The sequence below is a fragment of the Monodelphis domestica genome, chromosome 1, assembly GCF_027887165.1.
Source record: "Monodelphis domestica isolate mMonDom1 chromosome 1, mMonDom1.pri, whole genome shotgun sequence".
NCBI lineage: Eukaryota > Metazoa > Chordata > Mammalia > Didelphimorphia > Didelphidae > Monodelphis > Monodelphis domestica.
Window position 1 is genome coordinate 302668132 of NC_077227.1, and position 24291 is coordinate 302692422.

General features: G+C 35.8%; 1 protein-coding gene across 6 annotated transcripts in view; it reads right to left on the reverse strand.

Annotated features, from left to right (window-relative positions):
* Nucleotides 1-24291, reverse strand: part of BRF1 (BRF1 RNA polymerase III transcription initiation factor subunit) — a 207169-nt gene that overhangs the window by 131551 nt on the left and 51327 nt on the right. For 3 of the 6 annotated variants that reach the window (XM_056811075.1, XM_016426513.2, XM_056811077.1), the window contains 3 exons: nucleotides 16970-17001; nucleotides 10598-10660; nucleotides 5633-5705 (listed from right to left, as the gene is read on the reverse strand). In XM_056811075.1, coding sequence (XP_056667053.1) covers nucleotides 5633-5705; nucleotides 10598-10660; nucleotides 16970-17001 — 168 coding nt within the window. The remainder of the gene's footprint in view (nucleotides 1-5632; nucleotides 5706-10597; nucleotides 10661-16969; nucleotides 17002-24291) is intronic. The other 3 variants (XM_001363975.4, XM_056811076.1, XM_056811078.1) reach the window with 2 other exon arrangements.

Genomic DNA, 24291 nt, shown 5'->3' on the forward strand with positions numbered 1-24291 from the left:
TGACAAACCCAAAGATCCCAGCTTTTGGGACAAAAATTCATTATTTGATAAAAATTGCTGGGAAAGTTGGAAGACAGTGTGGGAGAGATTAGGTTTGGAACAACACCTCACACCCTACACCAAGATAAATTCAAAATGGGTGAATGACTTGAACATAAAGAAGGAAACTATAAGTAAATTAGGTGAACATAGAATAGTATACATGTCAGACCTTTGGGAAGGGAAAGATTTTAAAACCAAGCAAGACTTAGAAAGAGTCAGAAAATGCAAAATAAATAATCTGGAATACATCAAATTAAAAAGATTTTGTACAAACAAAACCAATGTAATTAAAATCAGAAGGGTAGCAAAAATTGGGAAACAATCTTCATAAAAACCTCTGACAAAGGTTTAATTACTCAAATTTACAAAGAGCTAAATCAATTGTACAAAAAATCAAGCCATTCTCCAATTGATAAATGGGCAAGGGACATGAACAGGCAGTTCTCAGCCAAAGAAATCAAAATTATTAATAAGCACATGAAAAAGTGTTCTACATCTCTTATAATCAGAGAGATGCAAATCAAAACAACTCTGAGGTATCACCTCACACCTAGCAGATTGGCTAACATAACAGCTATGGAAAGTAATGAATGCTGGAGGGGATGTGGCAAAGTAGGGACACTAATTCATTGCTGGTGGAGTTGTGAATTAATCCAACCATTCTGGAGGGCAATTTGGAACTATGCCCAAAGGGCGATAAAAGACTGTCTGCCCTTTGATCCAGCCATAGCACTACTGGGCTTGTACCCCAAAGAGATAATAAGGAAAAAGACTTGTACAAGAATATTCATAGCTGCACTCTTTGTGGTGGCCAAAAATTGGCAAATGAGGGGATGCCCTTCAATTGGGGAATGGCTGAACAAATTGTGGCATATGTTGGTGATGGAATACTATTGTGGTCAAAGGAATAACAAAGTGGAGGAATTCCATGGAGTCTGGAACAACCTCCAGGAAGTGATGCAGAGCGAAAGGAGCAGAACCAGGAAAACATTGTACACAGAGACTGATATATTGTGGTACAATCGAAGGTAATGGACTTTTCCATTAGTGGCAATGCAGTGTCCCTGAACAATCTGCAGGGATCTAAAAAACACTATCCACAAGCAGAAGATAAACTGTGGGAGTAAAAATACCGATGAAAAGCAACTGCTTGACTACAGGGGTGGAAGGGATATGACTGAGGAGAGACTCTAAATGAACACTCTAATGCAAATACCAACAACATGGAAATGGGTTTGAATCAAGAACACATGTGATACCCAGTGGAATTGCGCATGGGCTATGGGAGAGGTGGTGGGAGGGAGGGGAGGGAAGAAAAGAAAATGATCTTTGTTTCCAATGAATAATGTTTGGAAATGACCAAATAAAAATTTAAAAATAAATTTAAAAAATAAATAAATAAAAATATTTTTTAAAAAATAACATAGGAAGTAAATAATGAGGCAGTATCTGATAATAAATAACATCAATTAAATAACATGTTTTATCTCAATCTCAAAAGGCAAAAGATATTCCCCAGGATTGTTTCTCTTACTGAGCTAATAGGGATCTATAGCCACAGATCTAAAAATTCCTAATTATATTAGAATAACAATTTATAACATGAGCATAAACTAAATTCTCAATGAGAACTTTATCTTATATAGTATAGAACTCTACAGCTATGGATAAAGTAATATTTTAAATAATATCATTTAATAACAAGAAAATCTTGGGGGGGTTGAAAATCCATTGCTTAAAATTATAAGGAACAAGCTTGATTCAAAGAAAAGATAACAATCTTCTTTGCAAAGATAGGGCTCATAGGTGAGGAACATTCCATATATTGTCAGATTTTTTTCAATGTATTGCTTAGTTTTGCTGACACTTTTTTCTCTCCTCTTTTTCTTTTCTCTTTACAAAAAAAAAATCTTTATTAAATGAAATGGTTTTCTGGAAGGGAAAGAATATATAGGCTATATGAAAAAGTGAAATCTATTATATATAACAAAATTCAGTGTCTTGGGATATTAAACCTGATAGAAGAAATGGACCTATAATTTCATTAGTATAGTAAGTCCCAGGTCAGGATATGCCTCCATCAACTAATATAGGTCAGTACATTTTCCCCAAATCATAATTTTAAAGATTTACTTAGGGATGCTATTAGGTGACCTAGTCCCAGAGATGGAAGGTCCTGGATTCAGATCTGCCCTATGGCACTTCCTAGTTGTATGACTCTGGGCAAGTCATTGCCTAGTCCAGTGATGGTGAATCTTTTAGAGACTGAGTGGCCAAACTCAACCCTAACACTGCATGTGAGCCCCACATCTTACCCCAAACAGGAGAGTGAGGAAGCACCCCCATTGGACTGCTGGGCAGAGGGGCGGGTCATGTGAAAAATGTTCTCAGACATGTGTGGAGAGGGGGAAGGGAGAAGCCCCTCTGGCATGTGTTATAGGTTTGCCAACATAGCTAACCCATGCTTCTCTTCTGTCTTGGAACTAATACAAGACAGAAGGTAAGGATTAAAAAAAAAAAAGAGCAGAGGTATCAAATACACATGGACTCCATGGAGTCTGGCCTAAACCAAATTAAAATGTAATTAGGAAATATTTAACAAAATAACTAAAAATACAATTCATATGTGTAGGGTTTATTGGCCCCTATTTCTATTTGAGTTCTATACCACTGGCTGAAGGCTACTGGCCAGAATAAAAAAACCAGGATGTGTCTGAGGCAGGTCTTGAACCCAGTTCTCCCTGGCTTTTAGCCAGCTCTTTATTCACTTCAGCAAGTTGCTTCAATGATGGTACATTGCCAAATTTCAAACAGAAGTGGAAAATCATTCATAACTGATAAAACCATCTTCATGAAGCAACAGAATGGAGAAAAATCCTAGGCACAATTTTTTTAAGATGTCAAGTCAATAAGAATTTATTAAGGGCCTTCTCTATGCCTGGAAATGTTGTAAGCAATAGAGATATAAAGTGGCTATAAAATGAGCAAAGATTTAAAACTAGTTAAAGAAAAGGTAACTACTATGTTTAATGTAGAAAATCAGTTTCTTTATAGAGTGTCCTAGTCTTCTATGTCTACTTAAAAAGGCAGATACACAAACAATGCAGGTAATAATTATTTATAGTACCCTTTTTGCCACTAATCTTGCTGTTTCTGGCACTTTAGAACAGCGGTTCTCAACCTGTGGGTCGCTACCCCGGTGGGGGGTTGAACAACCAAAACACAGGGGTCGCCTAAAGCCATTGGAAAATACATATTTCTGATGGCTTTAGCCGCTGAGAAATCGCGCTACTTTACAGCAAGATCTTGGAAAGAACAGGGACCCTGCTGGCTGCACATTGTACTAATATTAGTTACCTATCAGCAGCCCTCCCCCTATGAGGGGCAATGGATTTACCCTGTTGCCTGGAGACCGGACTCAAACAGAGACCCTGAGAGAGCACCCAGGCGTTGGCTCCGGAAGGGTTAAGAATGAGTCCTGGAGCGGATAACTCCTGGAGGGGATAACAGAGCTGAGTAACCCCAGCAAAGTTAAGCCTCCGCTCGAGCTGGAGAGAGACGACAGGAAGAAGAAGGCAGCGTCTGCAGACCCCCTCCCCAGGCAGGACTTACCTCCTGCCCCAGCACTCAGGCTGCCTCCTGCTGGATTAATATTTCTCAACATATAATTAAATATTGTTTTTGTGATTAATCACTATGTTTAAATTATGTTTGATTTGTAGCAATGAGAATTTACAGGTATTTAAATTCCAAATCATAACTGTAGCAAAATTACAGTTTTGAAGAAGCCACCAAAATAATTTTTTGGTTTGGGGTCACTGCAACATGAGGAACTGTATTGCGGGGTCACAGCATTAGAAAGGTTGAGAACCACTGCTTTAGAAAAAATTGAAGTTAAATAATTACAATAATAAGAGTAAGATAAATAGCAATAAAAGTTAAAATGTATTAATAAATGAGGTTGAGAGTTTGCTAAGTATATATTCATATTAAATTAAAATATGATTTACAAAGTGCCTGCCTTAATCTGTTACCTTTCATGCTATTTAGCATTTTCAAGTAGTTGATTCATTTTGGAAAAACACTGATGGTCCCTTGGTGTACAGTGCCTGGGGTAGAATCTATAACAAGAAAGCTTTCACTATAGAGGCCACAGAGTCTAAACACATCAAATTACTTTAATAAATGCTTTTATCAGTATCCTTGGTCCCCCCCCCCCCTCCAGGACTCTGGGATGATGAATGGCCTAGAGGACTCTTGAAATTTGACAATTAATATCTCTTTCTTGAATTTCTTGAATGTACCTATGCCATAGCCATTTCCAATAAAATTAACAGGTTTTCTGGGGCATTTCTGAAATCCACTCCTGTAATACTGATGCCCTTAGTTTGCTTGACAACCAATGAACCCCTATCTTCTATTTATTATTCCTTTTCCTCATTCTCCTTCCACCAGTCATGCCCCAACTCTTTAGATCCTTCTACATGCTATCATTCCAGAAAAGATATATGCAAAGTAGTATAAAAAGTTACTGAGCAGGTGGAAGGCACTATGGTACAGGAAAAGTGCTAGATTTGGAATCTGAAAACCTGGGTACAAATGCTAGCTCTGCTACCTGTGTAACTTTATATAAGTGACTTCATTTTCCTGAATCTATCTGTAAAATGAAGGGATTGGATTACATGATTTCCAAGATAGCTTCTAAGACTAAAATCTATGCAGGTCATCAAATTCTATCTTTCTACATGGCCAGGACTCAAAATCATAATGGAAGCAATTTGTTTGCTTGTTTTGCACTAAGTATTAAGCAACTAATAATAAACAATCTTCTAAATAGATTTCTTATGTCTATGACATAAGATTTCTGACATCCTTCCTTAGTAGCTAGACATAATGATTCTTATATAGGTAAAATGATAGTTTTGATTACATGATTAAATTGGTGTTAGTAATTCTGAGTGCCTAATGTATGGTTTGCCCACCAGAGGACTAAGGACTGCGCATAATTTATGAACAATTATCGCTGAGATAATGTTAGCAGAAAAATTAAAGGAGAAAAAACTACCTCCAATTTCTCTCCCTCCCAATAGCTAAGTGATATGGACTTCCTTTGAAATAAAAATATTCTAGAAGGAGCACACTCATAAGAACTTCCAAGAGAAAATAAAAGTGGTGCTGACAATATTCATCTGGAAAAAAAAGAGTTATATTTGATTGGGAAAGGACTACATAACCCTCTTTTCAAGACAGTAAACCCAGAAAATTTTACATAAGCCCAATAGTTTCTAATATATGCAACTACCCCACAAATTGCCTCCAAAAGGATTAGTCATCTCCCAAAACCCACATCTGGTAGTAGCTTCAACCAAATATTCAAGTTTCTGTACTTAGAGTAGGTCTTAAATATGATGGGCTTTTTATGGTTTTACAAAATTTCCTTACCTGGGAAATCTCTGGATTTTCAAGTGCTCCTTCCCTACCCCTTCTACTTCTTCAAAGACCATGGTACTTTATTCTCTGGCTTTTAAAAAAAACCAGTACTCTTTCAGAAAACAAGCACTGTCCAAATACTCAGACAACAAAAACATACCTATTGCTGGAGCATTGATGCAGAGTTCTCTGGCCAAAAGAAGAAATGTTTTCCCCAGCACATAAACATTCACCTATTAAAACAAACCCAAAACTTTGAGTTTATATTTTTAATGGAAATATTTTAAAAGGTATTCCACTATAAAACAACAACAAAAGCAGTTTGGCTATTTATAACTCTGTGATAGCAACAAATCTTTTATTTTAAATAGTGTAAATACAGCTTGTAAAGTACTTTGACATAACTTCTCTTCATTTTCACAACCAGTTCCAAACTGTTTTTCCAACCTTATCTCACTCTCATTCCCTTTTACATTCATATTTCAACTATACTGGACTATTAGCTATTCTATATCAACATGCACTTAATTCTCTTGCCTCCATGTACCTACACAAGCACTTGAAATGGATTCTCTCAGCATCCCTACCTACTGAAATTTTTCTTTCAAGGTCCAAGAAAGTTGCCATCTCCAGAAAGTTGTTCCTTGTCCCCTGAGATTAAAGTGTTCCTTCCTTCCTTGCACTTTCTTATAGTACTTTACCTCACTCCTTTCTTTGCCCTGATCACATTTTATCTTGTATGATATTTATTTCTATACATCTCTCTCTAACATATTTAAACCATCTGGACCCTTGCATAGGATAGAGTACAAAGTCCTCAGCACATCTTGATCAGGGAGGCAGGGAAAGAAATTAGAAAGTTATCTAACAATTGCTTCTAAAGCCTTTCCTTTTGCCAAATTTTTCATGAACTGCCACTACTACAATATGGAGACAAATACATAAATATGGAAAGACATGCAAACTGATGCAAAGTGAAGTAAGCAGAATCATGAGAAACAAGATACAAAATAATAATGTAAATGGAAAGAACAAGAGTAACATCAAAACAATTGAAAGCGAATACTGCAATGTTTTTTAGTTTCATAAAGAATTTTCATATGGTATTATGAGGTTTTATTCTTTGAAAAAAGAATGAGTGTAGAAATCTATGGAAAATACATGATACAAAAATATTTTTAAATGTGAAAACATGAAAAGATAATAAAACAATCTTAATAAGAAAAGACCTTGAAAAAAATCTGCTTTAGAAAAAAGGCCTTCTCCATAAAGACTTTCTTGATTCCCTGTAGTTGTTAGCTCTCTCCCTCTGAATATCAATTTACATGTTTTAATATTCCATCATCCTATATTGTAAAAGTATAATTTAAGATTATTGTTTCTCTCTTGCATGCTACTGAATGAAACTGGATAAAATCATGAAACCATGTTGAATCTACTACAAATTTACTACATAATCTCAACTAGGTCCTAATGGCAGCAAGATGATCCTTATATAATTCTCTAATAGATACACTATGCTACTCACCATTATGGGGTTTTTTTTAAGTTGACTGATGTCTTTTTTTTTAAACCCTTACCTTCCATCTTAGAATCAATACTGTCTATTGGTTCCAAGGCAGAAGAGCAGTAAGGGCTAGACAATGGGGGTTAAGTGATTTGCCCAGCATCACAAAGCTAGGAAGTGTCCAAGGCCAAATTTGAACCTAGGACCTCCTGTCTCTAGACCTGGCTTTCAATCCACTGAGCCACCCAGCTGCCCCCATGTCTTTTGTTTTCTACATCCTCAAAGTTTTTCCTCCCCAAAGTATTTCTTTTCCTTCCAAGAGAGCCATCTTATCCATGTCTTAAAATCTCAAATTTCCCATAGGTTCCCTGCCCCCTATTCTTTTCAGATGAGAAACTTTCCTTGTATTAGCATAATATATATATATACATATATATATATTACAAAGAGCTCCCTCTTGTCCCTTCCTCCTTAGCCCATATCATTCAGACAATTTCCTCTACTAGGTCCTTCTTCATTCTTGTCTCACAAGAAGAGCTGGAGCGTCTTGCCAAGGCCTACTCCACATGCATCCTTGATCTCATCTCCTCCCATCTTTTCCATCAGGTTACCCCTAATGACTTTCTCCCTATTGTCTATGAATGACCTATCCTTAATGCCCTTCATAACCTGGCCACTTCCTACTTTACCAATCTTCTTACTCTTTACCAGCACACTCTTTAATACAGTGATATTTACACCTCTTTGCCATTCCTCTTATACAATATTCTATCTCTCAATTCTGGGAGTTTTCACTCGTTATCCCTCCTTTCCCATCCTTTATACATAGAACTCGCTCCTTCCTCATTTGGTTCTCCTAGCTTTTCTCTGACTCTGAATATCAACTAAAATCTTTCCAAAACCTTTTTAATGCCAGGGTCCCATGATAAAAAATGCTATTCACCACCAGAACTGATGGAATCTGAATACAAACCATTTTTATCTTATTTTCTTAACAAGTTTTTCTCATATGTGTAATATGTCTTTCATAATATGACAAATGTGGAAATATTATATAATAGCACATATCAATAACCTATATCAAATTGCTTAACCATCTCAGAGAAGAAGTGAGGGAGGGGGAAAAATTTTTTGGATAGTAAAATGCCAGAAAAGAAAGGCCAAAAATTATACCTACATGTAATTGAGGGGAAATGCAATAAGATAGTACTGGAGTGAAAAAAAAATCCTAGTGTTTTTCATCTAAAATAATCTATTTCTCCTGACTTTATATTGTTTGAACATAATTGTTGGCATTTTGTCTCCCCCGTTACACTGTAAGCTTCTTGAGAGTAGAAATTTTGTTGTTGTTTAGTTGGGTTTTTTTCCCCTTTGTATCTCTACAGCTTAGCACAGTGCCTGGCACATAATAGGAAGTATTTAATAATTCTTTCTGACTTGACTTCATTACCTAATACCTTTGGTTTCTGAACAATGAATGGCTTTTTAGAGGCAATGTGGTATAATGCACACTGTATTGTATTTGGAATTGTGAAGAAACCCTGGTTTTCTAGTTATAGAACCTCAAAACAGTGGTTTCCTTTTCTGCATAACGGGAATAATAGCTAACTCACAGGATTATTTTAAGAATCAAAATAGATAATATATGAAGATAACTAGCAAGCCTGTTCATCAGAACTACTTTCAATGACTCCCTCTACCACCATCCACAGTAACTTCTCTCCTTTAAGGTTAAAGCTATCCAAATTTAACAACAAACCTGGAAGCTACCAACCAACAATTCACCCTTCTTTCTCAATGAGTTCAGTACCTGGCTCACCATCTATGATCTATTTCAGCCCTACGCTTCTACTCAACCTCATGCCAAAGAGAACTACATTCTTGATCTTGCCATCACCCACAAAATCCTTGTTTATGATCACCAAAATTCCTTTATGTCTTAGAACCCCAAATCTTGATTTGGCTCACTTTCTTCTCTAATCTCTCCATCCCTCAGCCCACATTCTCCTCCTTTCTTAATCTTGAGCCTTTCATAAACCAATTCAATTCTATATTATCTTCTCTGGGCAACTAAGTAGTGCAGTGGATACTATGTGACCTCAGATAATTAATAGTTTGTAATGCTGGACAAGTCACTTAACCCTGTTTGCTTCCATTTCTTCATCTGTAAAATTGTAGGGAAGGAAATGGCAAACTATTCCAATATCTCTGGCAAAACAAAAACAAAAACAAAAACAAAAACAAAAACAAAAAAACTCAAATGGAGTCACAATTATGACTTAAAACAACTGAACCACAAAAGTATCCTCTCTCTTCTATTCTTCAATTCCTTGTAACCTTGTCATATTATGTGAATCATAAAAATTCTCAGACCCTACTTCAGAAGATTTGGTTAAGACTATTCCCCATTTTAAACAATGAAGGTACTTGATCAGGAATGTGAGAACTCTACTCCACCCATACTTAAGCATACTTTAGGGGAAGATAAAGTTGTAAACTCTTTACTGAACAATGAAAAGTACTTAACCCATACTTATAGTGAGGCCAAGCACTTAAGCTACATCTATTTTTAGATCTAATACAAAAAAGGGCTAAGTACCTATGAAGGTCAAATTAATCACTAAAGGGTCAAGCAAGCTTAACAAGAGGTGTGCGATTTTAGTCTACTCAGGTGTGAATTACTCAAAAGTTCAGTCTACTCAGGTGTGAATTAAGAATGGTCTGTCCTGTGAAAATGTCTACTGTGTAGATGTGAGAACTTAGGGGGGGTGACATAAGAGAAAATTCTCTTTAAAAGGAGGTCAGAAAAGGCCTCTAGAGATTCAGTTTGCCAAAGCTGAATTGGAGCTCAAATTAGTTAGAGTAGCTGGGTCTCTCTGAACACTAGAATCTTGCTTGGGACAAATCTTGTGGTGAGTGGATAAAAGACTGACTGATCTCTCTCTTAGGGCTTGGGCCTAGGCTGGCCTAGGCTGGCCTGGGCTGGCCTAGCCCTTTTCTCATTGTTTCCTCTTACTCTTTCATTAATTCCTTATTTGTATTAATTAAAATCTCCATAAAAACCCAGCTGACTTGGGTATATTTCATATTTGGGAATTTTTCCCTGGTGACCACTTTATATTTGATTCAACTCAAGACAATATCTTGAAACCATATTTCTGAGGTCATAGTTTACGCCAACCACTCTTTTATTTGTAACAATTGACCGTGACAAAATGACATATTGACCTTGATCTTGACATACTTTGACAAACCTCAAACTTGCATTACTTATAGAATTGTGACTACTGGGTTTGCTACAACCTTATGTTACTTAATTTCATTTGAGAAATCACTAAAGCAAAGCATTCTACTCTTCCCTAAACAATTCAGTCTCCCACAAACCACAGCAAGTGCTCCAAATTTCTTGTTTCAAGGCTCTTTAAATATATTTAAAATCTTTTTAGATCCTCATCAATATTAATAAATAATATTCCTCTGGTCTAAAAATTCTTTTTTCCATTCTTTCTGGTTGGAAAGTAAAATAAAGACAAAAAAGATCTTTCTTAGGGAAATGGTTTAATCTTAGTAAGTAAAATTCAGAGGAAAGAATACTTCTAGATTGGGCTCCAGACACACCTTTTCTTTGTACATCCCCAGAAGCAATGGTTCACCCATCTCCACTGGAAAAGGATTAAGATACTGAGAGAGAAGCAAAATGAATAAGATGGTGAATTTGCTGCTCAACTATTCTGAAATGTTAACCTCAAACTGGATTTCTACTTGTGATTTTTTTTTCTTCAAGATTCATATAATATAACCTCAAATGATCTTGACAAGAGAATATGTAAGAAGGCATGGGAAAATTATGTTAATTTAATTTGGAGAAAAACATCTCTCTCCAAACTAGAAATGACTTGGATATTAAAGTTAAAGAAAATTCTCTGTGGCAGGCTAGTGCATAAAAACTATAACACAATATCAATATTCTTTCTTTAAAAACTCATGCTACCTCAGAATTGAAGAGTTTACATTATAATTAACAAAAAAACTGGAACTATTTGATAAGGTCTCTCTTCTGCTCATCTCACATTGCTCTAACATGATATAGATACATGTGTGTGTGTGTGTGTGTGTGTGTGTGTGAGAGTAAGTGTGAAGGACACAATCCTATTCTCTCACACATCCTGCAACAGAATGTCTCCATTATCATCCTCACCAGCTCAAATTTTCATTCTCTTGCTATCTATCTTCCTAGCTGCCTACAAACATATTTATATCTCCCTCATCTTTAAAAAAAAAAAGGAAAAAACTTGATTTTACCTTAGCAGTCAATTATCATCTTTACTCTCTTTAAATTCCTTTTTAAAAGTCAGCAATACAGCAGCTGGGTAGCTCAGTGGATTGAGAGCTAGCCCTAGAGACGGGAGGTCCTAGGTTCAAATCTGGCCTCAGACACTTCCCATCTGTGTGACCCTGGGCAAGTCACTTGACCCCCATTGCCTAGCCCTTACCATTCTTCTGCCTTGGAGCCAATACACAATATTGACTCCAAGACGGAAGGTAAGGGTTTTAAATTAAAAAAAAAAAAGTCAGCAATATTTGGCATTTACATTTTCTCTCCTGCAAATTCACTAAGATCAGGCTTCTGACTTCAGCATTCAAAACTCAAACTGCTCTGGAGTTAGCAATTTTATATCCTGTAATACATTACAATTGGCAAAAACCCACATCTCTCACCATCATCTCAAAAACACCTCTCCCCCAAAATGAAAATGAAATAAAGACAAACCTCTGAATAGTAAAAAGACATAAATCTGGAAAATATGGCTAGCCACATGCAAAAATATATCTCATTCTACACTGAGTTCTTTGCCTTTCTATCAAAAGGTTTCATCATTAGTCCCCTGCAATTATGGTTTATGATTACAATAAAAAGAACATCTAATTCTTTCACTGTTTTTTTCACATATCATTGTATAAATTCTTCTGGCTCTGTTTCCTTCACTGTGTCAGTTCATAGAAGTCTTCTCAGGTTTCTACAAAACTATCCCCTTTATCATTTAATACAAGACAATAGTATTCCATTACATTTATATACCATAACTTATTCAGACATTCTCCAACTTATGAGCACTCTTCTGAGATTCTCATTCTTAACACCTCGAAATGAATTATAAATATTTTTGAACAAACTTATTACTTTGTTTTACTCAGGACTAATCCTTCCCTTAACTAATCCCTTCTAACTCCTCCAACTTTTTCCCTTCCTATTTTCTTGTTAAGTAAAATTTATTTATGTAGATACACACACATATGTAAACATATATATGTTCTTCCTTCCTTTGACCAGTTCAAATGAAAACAAAGTTCAAGTGTCAAACGCTCCTTTCCTAACCCTAATTTGTTCAGATGTCTATTATACATATGATTATGTGAGAAAATTACATGATTGTGTAAGAAAATTTCCCTAATCTTTCTTAGATGATCAATATATACCAGAACATGCCTAGGCTGTTTCTAATTAGTCTCTTTATAACCCTAGGTGATGATCAATACAGAGGGGACATATGAATCATCTACCCATATTAGAATGTAAGTAGTTTATCCTTTAGTTCTTTATCATTACTCACTTATATTTATCTTTTTATGTTTCTCTTAATGCCTGTGTGTGAACTACAAAGTTTCTATGTAGTTCTGGTCTTTTCATCATACTTAGAAATCCATTTTTTTTTTCTTTGAAAAATTATACTCAGTTTTTCTAGGTAACTTTTTTTGGCTCTGTCTCTAATCATTCATTGCCTTCTAGAATATCATATTCCAAGCCTCTGTCCCCTTCAAAGTGGTGGCTGTTGAATCATGTGTGAACCTGACAAGATTAATTCTGTTTGCTTTAAGTATTTTTTTCTTTGAAATGGAGGCACTAACTTTTGGTTAAACTGTTCCTAGAAGTTTTCATTTTGGGGTTTCTTTCAGGAGATAAACAGTGGATTTTTTTTCTATTTCCACTTTGTCCTCTGGTTCTAGAAGTCTGGACAGTTTTCTTTTAAGATTTTTTAATATGATGCCTATTGTTTTGGCTATGAGGCAGTTTATATTTTCTTCTACTTTTTCCTTTCTTCTGACTTTGTTGTAGTACTTTCTGTTATCTAATGGGGTCATTAGCTTCTATTTGATCCATTGTAATTTTAGGGACTTTGTTGTTTGGGCAGGATTTGTACCTATTGTACTAAATACCCCTTTTAGCATCTTCTTCCATAGTTCTCATTACTTTCTAATTTTTTTCTCAAGATCTCTCATTTTACTAATAAAAAGTTTTAAACTCTTTTTAAACTTAATTTTAATCTCTTTTAGGAATTCTATCTAAATTTGTGCCCAAGCTGTGTTTTTCTTTGAGGCTTTGCTTGTAGATGTTTTAAAGTAATTTTATTTTTCTGGATTTGTGTCTCCAGTGTTCCTTTCACTATAATTGATTTTTATGATTGCTCATTCTTTGAGTCTACTTCTTGACTTTGGACTTGATTTCAGGGCTGGGCTCTGTATACTGCTAGAGGGAATATCTGAACTCATTCTGCTCTTGCTTTCTTTAGGTATTCAGTATTGTGTTATTCTAAAATCTCAGGGACAACTCTGACTGTGAATCTGCAAGTTTTCAGACCTCCAAAGTGGTCTAATCTGGAGCAAAATCTGGCTATCATTTTTGTTATGTTATTTTCAAGTTCCTGATGTTGGTTTGAATCTGAGGAACATTAGACTGCTACAGGACTCAGCCCCTATCATTCAGCCATAATTTTCTGTTGGTTCAGTGATTCCTTTGCAGGCTTTGGAATAGAATAGAAACTAGAAGTGAAACCTGGCTCAGTTTTTAGGAAGTCTAAGTAATACCACTGCTGCCTTTACTGAATTTATTCCTTATCAGGAAGGCCCTAGATACTCCCTATTATATACTACACTTGGATTCCCATCCCCTTCTCAATCTACCCTACATTCCTGACCGGGAACTGGTAGTTAGAAAAAGAGCTGCTAGTTGGCACCTGTTTTGTCACAGTGAGTCAATATAGGTTTGGGAGTACCCAGTATGAATCGGGAACATCCCCTTGTCCCAATTCATAGCCTCTCTCTGGTCATTTGTATGTTCCCCACACAATATGCTCTTGGCCAGACCTGATCACTCTGTGTATGTTTCCTGATACAAGCCAATGCTGGAAAAATTTATTCACTGTGACTTTTTCTCAAATAAATTTAAAAATATATATCAGAGTAAGTCTGATATATTTTTTAGGTTTATTTAGGGAAGTACTACTGGTGAGGGGACGGAGTAGAGAATACCTTGCTGTATTGCTTCCTGCTATACTAATATCTTGGCTAATCACCTCTACCAATTTATCCTCTCTAGGTTTTCTTAATAAAGCTTCCTTTAGTTCACCTATCTGACAATTATTTTTCACATCCATGTCATACCCACCAACTGGGTTTATTCCCCAAAACTCTTCTATTTCAATACTGTACTATCTTACTTTGAGAGTTCATCACCTCCCATGGATTCAAATTATCATTTTGAAGCAGATGATTACTACATCTATATGTCCAGTCTCAGTGGCATTCCTACATGACAAATTTTCTCTTAAACATTTCAAATTGGATATCTCATAGGCCTCTCAAAAAATTTCTAAAACAAGATTCATTATCTTTCCTCATAACTTTCCTCATATTGTCAAGGACACTAAAATCCTCCCAGTCACTCCAGTTTACAGCCTCAGAGTTATCTCAGCTCCTCACTTTACTCAGGCCACATATCCAATCTGTTGCCAAATCTTGCCTTTTCTATACCCCTACAATACCTCTTTATGTATGTCCCTTCTTCTGCACTCAAATAATCACTATCCTAATTCAGGCCTATATCACCTCTTACCTGGAGTAGTTTTCTAACTGATCTTCCAGTCTTAGGTCTATCTCCATCCTATTCCATTCTCTTAGTACTTTGAAAGTGATTTACTCCAAAGTTAGTAATAATAGCTAGCATTTATATAGTACTTTGTTTAGAAAGCACTTTACAAACGTTTTCTCATTTGACCTCAGAAGTTATTCCCATTTTACAGATAAAGAAACTGAGGCTTTTAAGAGAATATTCTCATTTTTTTTTAAACCCTTACCTTCCATCTTAGAATCAATACTGTCTATTGGTTCCAAGGCAGAAGAGCTGTAAGAGTTTGGCAATGGGGGTTAAGTGACTTGCCAAGGATCACACAGCTAGAAAGTATCTGAGGCCAGATTTGAACCTAAGGCCTCCCATCTCTAGGTCTGGCTCTCAATCCACTGAGCTACCCAGCTGCCCCAGAACATCCTCATTTTAAAGCCCCAATTTATATCAAAAGCTTATTGAGGGAGCAGGTAGATAGCTCTATAGATAGCCTGGAAACAAGAAGTGGTCCTAGGTTCATACACTGCATGGCTATCTGGGCAAGTAACTTAACCTCTTGCCTTTAGAACCAAGAGTCAGTATTGATTCTAAGACAGAAGGTAAGGTATTTTTTATGGGTTTTTTTAAGGCTTGTTGAGGTTTCTCACTCTTTTTGTTTCTGAAGGATAAATGGTCTGACACTTTGCTGAATGTAGTTACATTATGATATGTCATGCTATACTAGCTATAAGGACATCACCATCTTCTCAGTCACCCAAGTTCGTAACATCTGAAGATTCCTTGGCTCTTCCTTATCTCTTATTCCCTATATTTAAATGATCACCGAGTCTCATCACTTTTACTTTTACTTCTCACCCTTCCATCCTTTTCTCTCCAAAATAATTAATATCCTTCTTCAGGCCCTTATCAACATTACCTAAAGTATTAAACCATCCTCGTAATTGGCAGTCTCTCCTTCTTCTAATCAATCTGCTCTCCAATCTAGCCTCTACAAAGCTACCAAAATAATCTCCCAACACCTAGGTATGACCATAGCATTCCCCCTACCCAAAAATCTTCTGTTACTCCATAGCACTTCTAGAATAAATTAATTCTTCAGCCTGGTTTACTACTCACCCTTAATCTCATACCCACCAGCCATTACATACTTATTCATTCAGACAACAACTTTATAGTAAGTGTTTACTATGTGCAAAGCACTATACTAAGTACTAAGGATACAAAGAAAGTTTTTTTAAGCTTAAAAAAATTGTCCCACCAATCAATCCAACATACATTCTAGTGAAAAAGACAATATGTAAATAACTAGGTTGCTACAAATAGAAGATTATTTGAAAGAGAAGGTATTAGCAGCTGGGGAGGATCAGAAAAGGCCTCCTGCAAGTGTGCTTTGCGCTTGAAGTGAACTAGGTAAACCAAGAGGCAAAGGAGAGGGGATAGAGCATTCAAGGGAACAAAGCCAGTGGGTATTTGAGAAACTCTAAGTAGGCTAATGTAGCTAGGCTATAGAATAATCTGGATCATTTAATACAAATTCCTTTTGAAAACTTAATTTCAGGCAAAGAAGTCAACATGGTATTCCTCAATCCCAACATGCCACCTCCATGTTTTTTGCACAGATTATTTCCCATCCCTGAAATATATTCCCTTCTCATAAACAGCTTCTTTCAAAACTCAAAGCAGGTACCATTTCTTATTCACAACCTTTTCTGATTCCCCCTAGATCTTAATACTCTAACCTTCCTAAAATTATTTTATATTTATTTGTCATCTGTAACTATGTTTTTACTCATACCCCCCCCCAAGTAAAATGCAAGATCCTTTAAGTATGTTTAATTTGTGTGTTTATATTCCCAGTTCTTTATGTAGTACTTTAGGTAAAATAGAGGTTTAATTATTGTACAACTGAAATGAAGGCTAAAATTTTGTTTAACTGGAAATTTTAAAGGTCTTCCAATTTATTCAAATTGGTCTTCCCCTGCCAGTAGAGGGAGAACAGGTAGATCTTCTACTAAATGGTATGCCAAGCATTTGCAATGTACATCATAATCCAGTAAGGGGAAAAAAGAGATTTAGAAAAAATAACATACCTGTAGAAGGTCACTGAGGTCAAGTAACATATCTGCAGGAAAAGTCAAGGAAAGATACTTACACCTGAAGAATCAAGAAAGCAAGATATACAATGACTAAAATAATGTAAGGAAAAAAATAATAACACAATTGGTTCCACAGGACTGATGATAGAATTTATTTTCTTTCTTCTTAATAAATGAGGTATACTATAGATGGCAGATGATACCTATGTGGTCCAATACATTTAATATGTTTGTATAACTTTCTCTTTTTTAAAAAAAGGGAAAAGGACTAAGATTGGGAAGTTAAAATATTTAAAAACAAAATTTTCACAAAACATTTTTTAAACTGGATTAGACAAAGGCAACATTACATAAATGCTATTCAAGTGAATTTATTGAATAAAACATAAACTTGAGGGTGGCTTCACAGTAGCAAAACTTGGAAAATTTTGAATGAAGAGGATAAAGATCTCTCTGGAATAGGTAAAATTAATTAGAGGTATTCCTTCCATATCAAGGGAGTTGGAGCACAGTGCCCCCAAGATCTGGAAAATCTGCATGAAACTTTTTTGTCTCTCACTTCATACAAGAGAAGAAGTCAGAAATTTTTCTTTTTCTCTTTTGGGGTATTTAAAGCACCATATTGTAAATTTGGGGGTATTTGGTCATGGGCTAACAGTTTCTAAATTTTTTCTGTGTCATCCACTGGCCTTTGTGTGTCAACTGCAGCTTCAAAAAAACTCCCCCCCAAATTCCCATTCAATTTCTTAAGCCAACCTCCAATAAATCAAAATCATGATGGGGAAAGTCATGATAAAGAAAGGATATCTGTATTTTTATAAGTAGATTAATTGAACACAGAGGGCTAGAGTAAAATCTGAAAGCATAGTGTAATTATTATTTATTTTATAAAGCAGTACCAGTTAAGATACTTTCAAAATGTATTAAATACTTACAACAAATGCTCAGTAAATGAAAATAATAGCTGCCATTTTTATAAAATTAAGGATTCCACAAATATTTTACTTGATCCTCACTACAGTACTATTTGCCCAATTAAGGAAACTGAGGTCCAAAAAGTTTAAATGAATTGTCCAAAGTCACATAAATGGAGGAATCAGAACTCAAATAAAGGTCTTCTAACTACAACAGTGTCTTTTGTAATAGTACCTGTTACCCCAGGACTATACTGAAAATAATTTCATCTGAAAAATTTCATATCGACATGTTCACAAATGCACAAAGGGGAAGAGAAAAAGCATTTATATAGTGCCCACTACATGCCAAGCTCTATGCTAATCATTTTACAAATATTTTCTCTTTAATTTGATTCTCAAAACTATTATTACCCCCATGTTACAGTTGAGGAATCAGAAGCAAAGAGAAGTTAAGTGACTTGCCCAGGGTCACACAACTATTAAGTATCACAGACTATATCTGAACTCAAGTCTTCTTGACTTCAAGTCCAGCACTCTATCCACTCCATCCACTATCACCTAGCTGCCTAGATTAAATAAATTAAAAGACCAATGGAAAAAGACATTTGCCAAAAGCTAAAGAAGTAAAATTTTAAAAATATACTCGTACTGAAGATGAATAACAACACAAAGAGAACTAGCTATCTCTCTGAATGAAAAGCATGAGGACTTACAGGTGTTTCACACAATTAGAAATTTATATCTAATCCTACCATGACCAAATGTGAAAATACAGAATGGCAAAGTATTTACATTAAACTTATAAAAATATGAAAAACTTTGAGTACCTTAATCAGTTTGTATTTCAATACTGAAATTAAGTATCAACTCTAAAATTCAAAATATAAATTGTTGTGTATTATTTGGAACAATAAGAAAAACTACTGAAAGCAGCATGATAGAAAAGCAGATCAATTCAATTCAACATTTATTAAATGTCTATGTCCCCTAACTCACTAGGGATACAAAAATAGGCAAAAGGCAATTTCTTACCCTTAAAGAGTTTACAATCTACTGAGTAAGACAGCATGCAAACAAATATACACAAAACAAGCTATATAAAGAAGAAAGAAGAAATAATAATTAAAAAAAAGGAAAAACACTGCAATTAAGAGAGGTTAGGGAAAGCTTCCTGTAGAAGGTAAGCTTTTTGTTGTGACTTAAAGACAGAGAGGTCAGTAGTCATAGAGGAGTGAATGTTTCAGACATAAGAGACAGGTAGAGAAAAGACCCAGATGGGAGAGATAGAATTTCTTGAGTAGACTAGTGTCACTGGATCAAAGAGTATGTATTGGGGAATAAGTTGTAAGAAGAATGGGAAATATAGAAGAGAACTAGTTTATGAAGAACTCTGAATGCCAGAGTATTTTGTATTTGATCCTGGAAGTAGTAATTAATGATAAGGTGGTTTAGATTTAATATGTAAAAGAGAAGAGCTCTACTGATCATTTCAAACATATACTTTCACTTAACGGAGGTCATGTTTTTAAATTTAATCTCTATAGGTATTTAATAAGAAATAAAATCAATTATATGCTTTACTAATGTTATAAAAATAAAAATTTGGAAAGAAAGTATGGCCCATATTTGTGCTTGAAATAACTGGAGATACTACAAATTGGCAGAAATTTCGCATGTATCATGTATTATATTGTTTTGATCCTCTGTTGATGATCCATATACTCATAACAAACTAAAATTAATAATGAAGGCAGAGAAGGCGCTTCCTGATAATACTGTGCCTACCCTGTCCTTCCTTACACTGCTCTGCACATGTAAAATGCTTTATAAATGTTTCTTGAATTGAACACATTGGAAGCAAACAACATCAGGCTTAAAATATATGAATAGTTTCCCAGATCTTATGGGGGAAACACATTTTACATTTTTTAAATTTTTACTAACATGTTCTGTTTTGTCATTATAAGCATTTACATGTTATCACACTTTTGAGAGAGATCTCTCAAAATAAAAGTAAAAAAGTAAAAGCAAAGTAAAATAACTAAGCACTAAGCAAAACTAGTAACAGTGACCAAATCCAAAGGCACATAAAATATTGTCTCAGCCCTCAATTTTGTTTTTAAATTTGTTAAAGAGAAATCTGATAGCTTAAATCGTTTCCACCCCCATTCCATTTAAAAAAAGAAGAAGAAAAGAAAGGAAAGTAATAAATGTTGGAGGAGATGTGGCAAAATTGGGACATTAATGCATTGCTGGTGGAGTTGTGAATTGATCTAACCATTCAGCAAGACAATTTGGAACTATACCCAAAGGGCGCCAAAAGACTGCCCGCCCTTTGATCCAGCCATACCACTGCTGGGTTTATACCCCAAAGAGATAATAAGGAAAAAGACATATACAAAAATATTCATAGCTACACTCTTTGTGGTGGCAAAAAGTTGGAAAATGAAGGATGCCCTTCAATTGGGAAATGGCTGAACAAATTGTGGTATCTGTTGTTGATGAAATACTACTGTGCTAAAAGGAATAATGAACTGGAGGAATTCCATGTGAACTGGACGATCTCCAGGATCTAATGCAGAGTGAAAAGAGCAGCAGCACAGAGACTGATACATTGTGGCACAATCGAATATAATGGACTTCTCTACTAGCACCAATGCAATGAGCCAGGAGAATTCTGAGGGACTTATGAGAAAGAATGCTATCCACATGCAGAGAAAGAAATGTGGGAGTAGAAACACAAAAGGAAAACAACTGATTGATCACATGGTTCGATGGGGATATGATTGGGGATGTAGACTCTAAATGATCACTGTGTTGCAAATATTAATAATATGAAAATAGGTCTGAATCAATGACACATGTAAAACCCAGTGGAATTGCTCGTTGGCTACCGGGGGAAGGGGGGTGGCAGGAGGGGAGGGAAAGAACATGAATCATGTAACCACGGAAAATTTTCCTAAATTAATTAAATAAATAAATAAACTTAATTTTTAAAAAAGAAAAGAAAAACTAACTCACTGTTAAAAAAAAACTGTAGTCAAAGAAAAAAAAAAGTCTTATTCTGCACTCTAAATCTATAGCTTCTCAGAAAGTGGATAGCAGGTTTCATTATTAGGTCTCAGAAATTATCCAAAGTTGCTTGTCTTTACTATGTCATTGTTACCATATTTTGTTCTCTTAGTTCTACTCATTGTAAATTCATAAAAGTCTTCAAAATCATTTGTTTTTATGTTAGTGATGCAATGTTAGAAATTGTTCTTCTGGTTCTGCTTTCTTCTCTCTGCATTAATTCATACTAGTATTTCCACATCTCTTTGAAATCATCTATTTCCTCATTTCTTACAGAATAATAGTATTCTACCATATTCACATACCACAACTTATTAGTCATTTCTTAATTATTGGGGATTCCTTTAGTTTCTAACTTTTTGATAAGACAAAAAGAACCATTATAAATACATTTGTATGTATAGGACCTTTTCATATTTCTTGTAATTCCTTTGGGTAAGGGCCTTACAGTTGTATAGCTAGGTAAAGAGCACACATGCTTTTTTGTGAATAATTGAAAATAGCTTTCCAGAAAAGTTGTTCCTATTCACAAGTTCATCAATGTGCCTGTTTTCCCATAGCCCCATCAACATTTTCCCTTTAGTTCATCTTTGATAAGTTGACAAGTGTGTGAAGAACAATCTCAGAATTAATTTAATTTTCATTTCTCTAATTACTAGTCATTTGGGTCATTTTTTTTTAAGTAGCTATAGACAGTCTGGGTTTCTTTTCTTGAAAACTGCTTGTTCATATCCTTGTATCTTTTAACATTAGGAGATGGCTCTTATTTCTATAAATTTGTATAAGGTCCTGGAAAATGAGAAATTTATTAGAGAAACTGGATACAAGAAAAATTTTCCCCAGGTGCTTCCCTTTTAATCTTAGCTTTACTGGATATTTATGCAAAAATGTTTTAAATTTAATGAAATCAAAATTATTCACTTTTATCTCCTGTGTTCTTCATTCTTTGGTCATATATACATTTCCTCTCTCTATAAATCTAACAGGCACTATTTCCCATATTTCTCTCATTTGTCTATGACATAACTTTTTATTATCTACATCTCAAATCCATTTAGCAATATCTTGGTATAAGGTCTAAGATGCTGGTCTATATCTATTTTTTTTTCTACATTGCTGCCCAAATTTTTGTAATTTTTGTCAAACACTTATCCTTATTATAGTAGTTGAGGTCTTGGTGTTCAACCAATGCCAGGATATAATAAATATTACTTCTATGCCTCATCTATTCCCCGATCAATCTCTTTATTTTTTAACCAATACTAAATTATTTTGAGATTTTTTACTTTTTTTTCCATCCATGAGTTACTTTTTCTAGCTCTTTGGTAACTGTTTGGAAGGGTACTGAATAAATAAATTAATTTTTGTGGTTTTTTGCTATAATTATTGTTTTTTACTTGACTATCTGGGGTTTTTTAAGGACAATAACATATTATTTGCAAAGGGTGATAATTTTGCTGTTTGTTTCCTATGCTTACTTTTCTTGCTTTCTCACTACCAGAGCAAACATACCTAGTATTTCATCAAAAAGTAGCGGTGAAGAACTTCCGGTCAAGATGGCGGCTTAGAGAAAGCTAAAGTTCAGACCTCCGGAAAACCCTTCCCGACCGACCTCAAACTATAAGCTCCTAAGGCGCCGAAATTCAAAACGATCAAAAGCATAGACCCTGGGAATCCTCCTCCTGGACCTGGACCCGGATCAAAAGGTACAGCCCCACTCAAAAACCAGAACCCGAGATCACTCGGACCTAAGGGGTAGGAGCGCAGAGTCCAAGGCTCTGGGAAGCCGCAGCCACACCCCGCTCAGAGAGCAGGGTCCTCTGAAACAACAGCAACCCTCAAGGCCTTCTATCCGAGTACCAGTGAAAGTCACTGCCCACGGAGCTCCCCGGCAGAGAGCAAGTTTGAAACAACAGCAACCCTCAGGGTCTTCTATCCGAGTCCCAGTGAAAGTCACTGCCCTCGGAGCTCCCCACCGCAGAGAGCAGGCTTGTCTGAAACAACAGCAACCCTCAGGGCGGGCAAGACAGCCTCACGGGCTGGATCCTGCTATCCAAGTCTGAGTGAAAGTCCCTGCCCTCGGAGCTCCGGGAAGCCACAGCCCATCCCCCCGCAGGCCAACGAAACAGCCTCACGGCCAGCTATTCTGAAGGCAACTTCCGGAAAGCAACCCGACCCAGAGAGCCGGGGGAGAGTGTGGCCTCCTGGTCCGACCCTTCCATTCCAGTTCCAGTGAGGCATATTCAGTTTAACCCAGGGAAAGCTCATAGAACAGACAGAGATAAGAAAAACTAATCCTCCACAGTCAGAGATGGCAAACTCCACAGAAGCCCCAAAATACCAAGAAAAATAAGAAGAAAGGGGCGACTTTGGACACATTCTATGGAGCCAAAATACAAAATACAGAGCAGATAGAAGGTGATATACAAGAAAATGCTCCAAAATCTTCCAAAGGAAAAGGAAACTCTCCACAAACCCATGAAGAATTTGAATCAGAAACGATCAAAAAGATGGAAGCCTTCTGGGAGGAAAAGTGGGAAATAATGCAAAAGAAATTCACGCATCTACAAAACCGGTGTGACCAAACTGAAAAGGAAAACCAGGCTTTAAAGGCCAGAATCAGGTAGCTGGAAGACAACGATCGTGTAAAAGAGCAAGAATTAATAAAGCAAAGCCAAAATACCAAGAAAATAGAAGAGAACATAAAATATCTCACTGACAAGATGACAGATCTGGAAAATAGAGGGAGAAGAGATAATTTAAGAATAATTGGACTCCCAGAAAAGCAAGAAATAAACACCAAACTCGACATGGTGATACAAGATATAATCAAAGAAAATTGCCCAGAGATTCTAGAACAAGGGGGCAATACAGCCACTGACAGAACTCACAGAACACCTTCTACACTAAACCCCCAAAAGACAACTCCCAGGAATGTAACTGCCAAATTCCAAAGCTCTCAAACAAAAGAAAAAATCCTACAGGAAGCCAGAAAAAGACAATTTAGATATAAAGGAATGCCAATCAGGGTCACACAAGACCTTGCAAGTTCTACTCTGAATGATCGTAAGGCATGGAACATGATCTTCAGAAAGGCAAGAGAGCTGGGTCTCCAACCAAGAATCAGCTACCCAGCAAAACTGACTATGTACTTCAAAGGGAAAGTATGGGCATTCAACAAAATAGAAGACTTCCAACTTTTTGCAAAGAAAAGACCAGAGCTCTGTGTAAAGTTTGATACCGAAAATCAAAGAGCAAGGAATACCTGAAAAGGTAAATATTAAGGAAAGGGGAAAAATGTTATCTTCTTCTTTTACTCAAACTCTC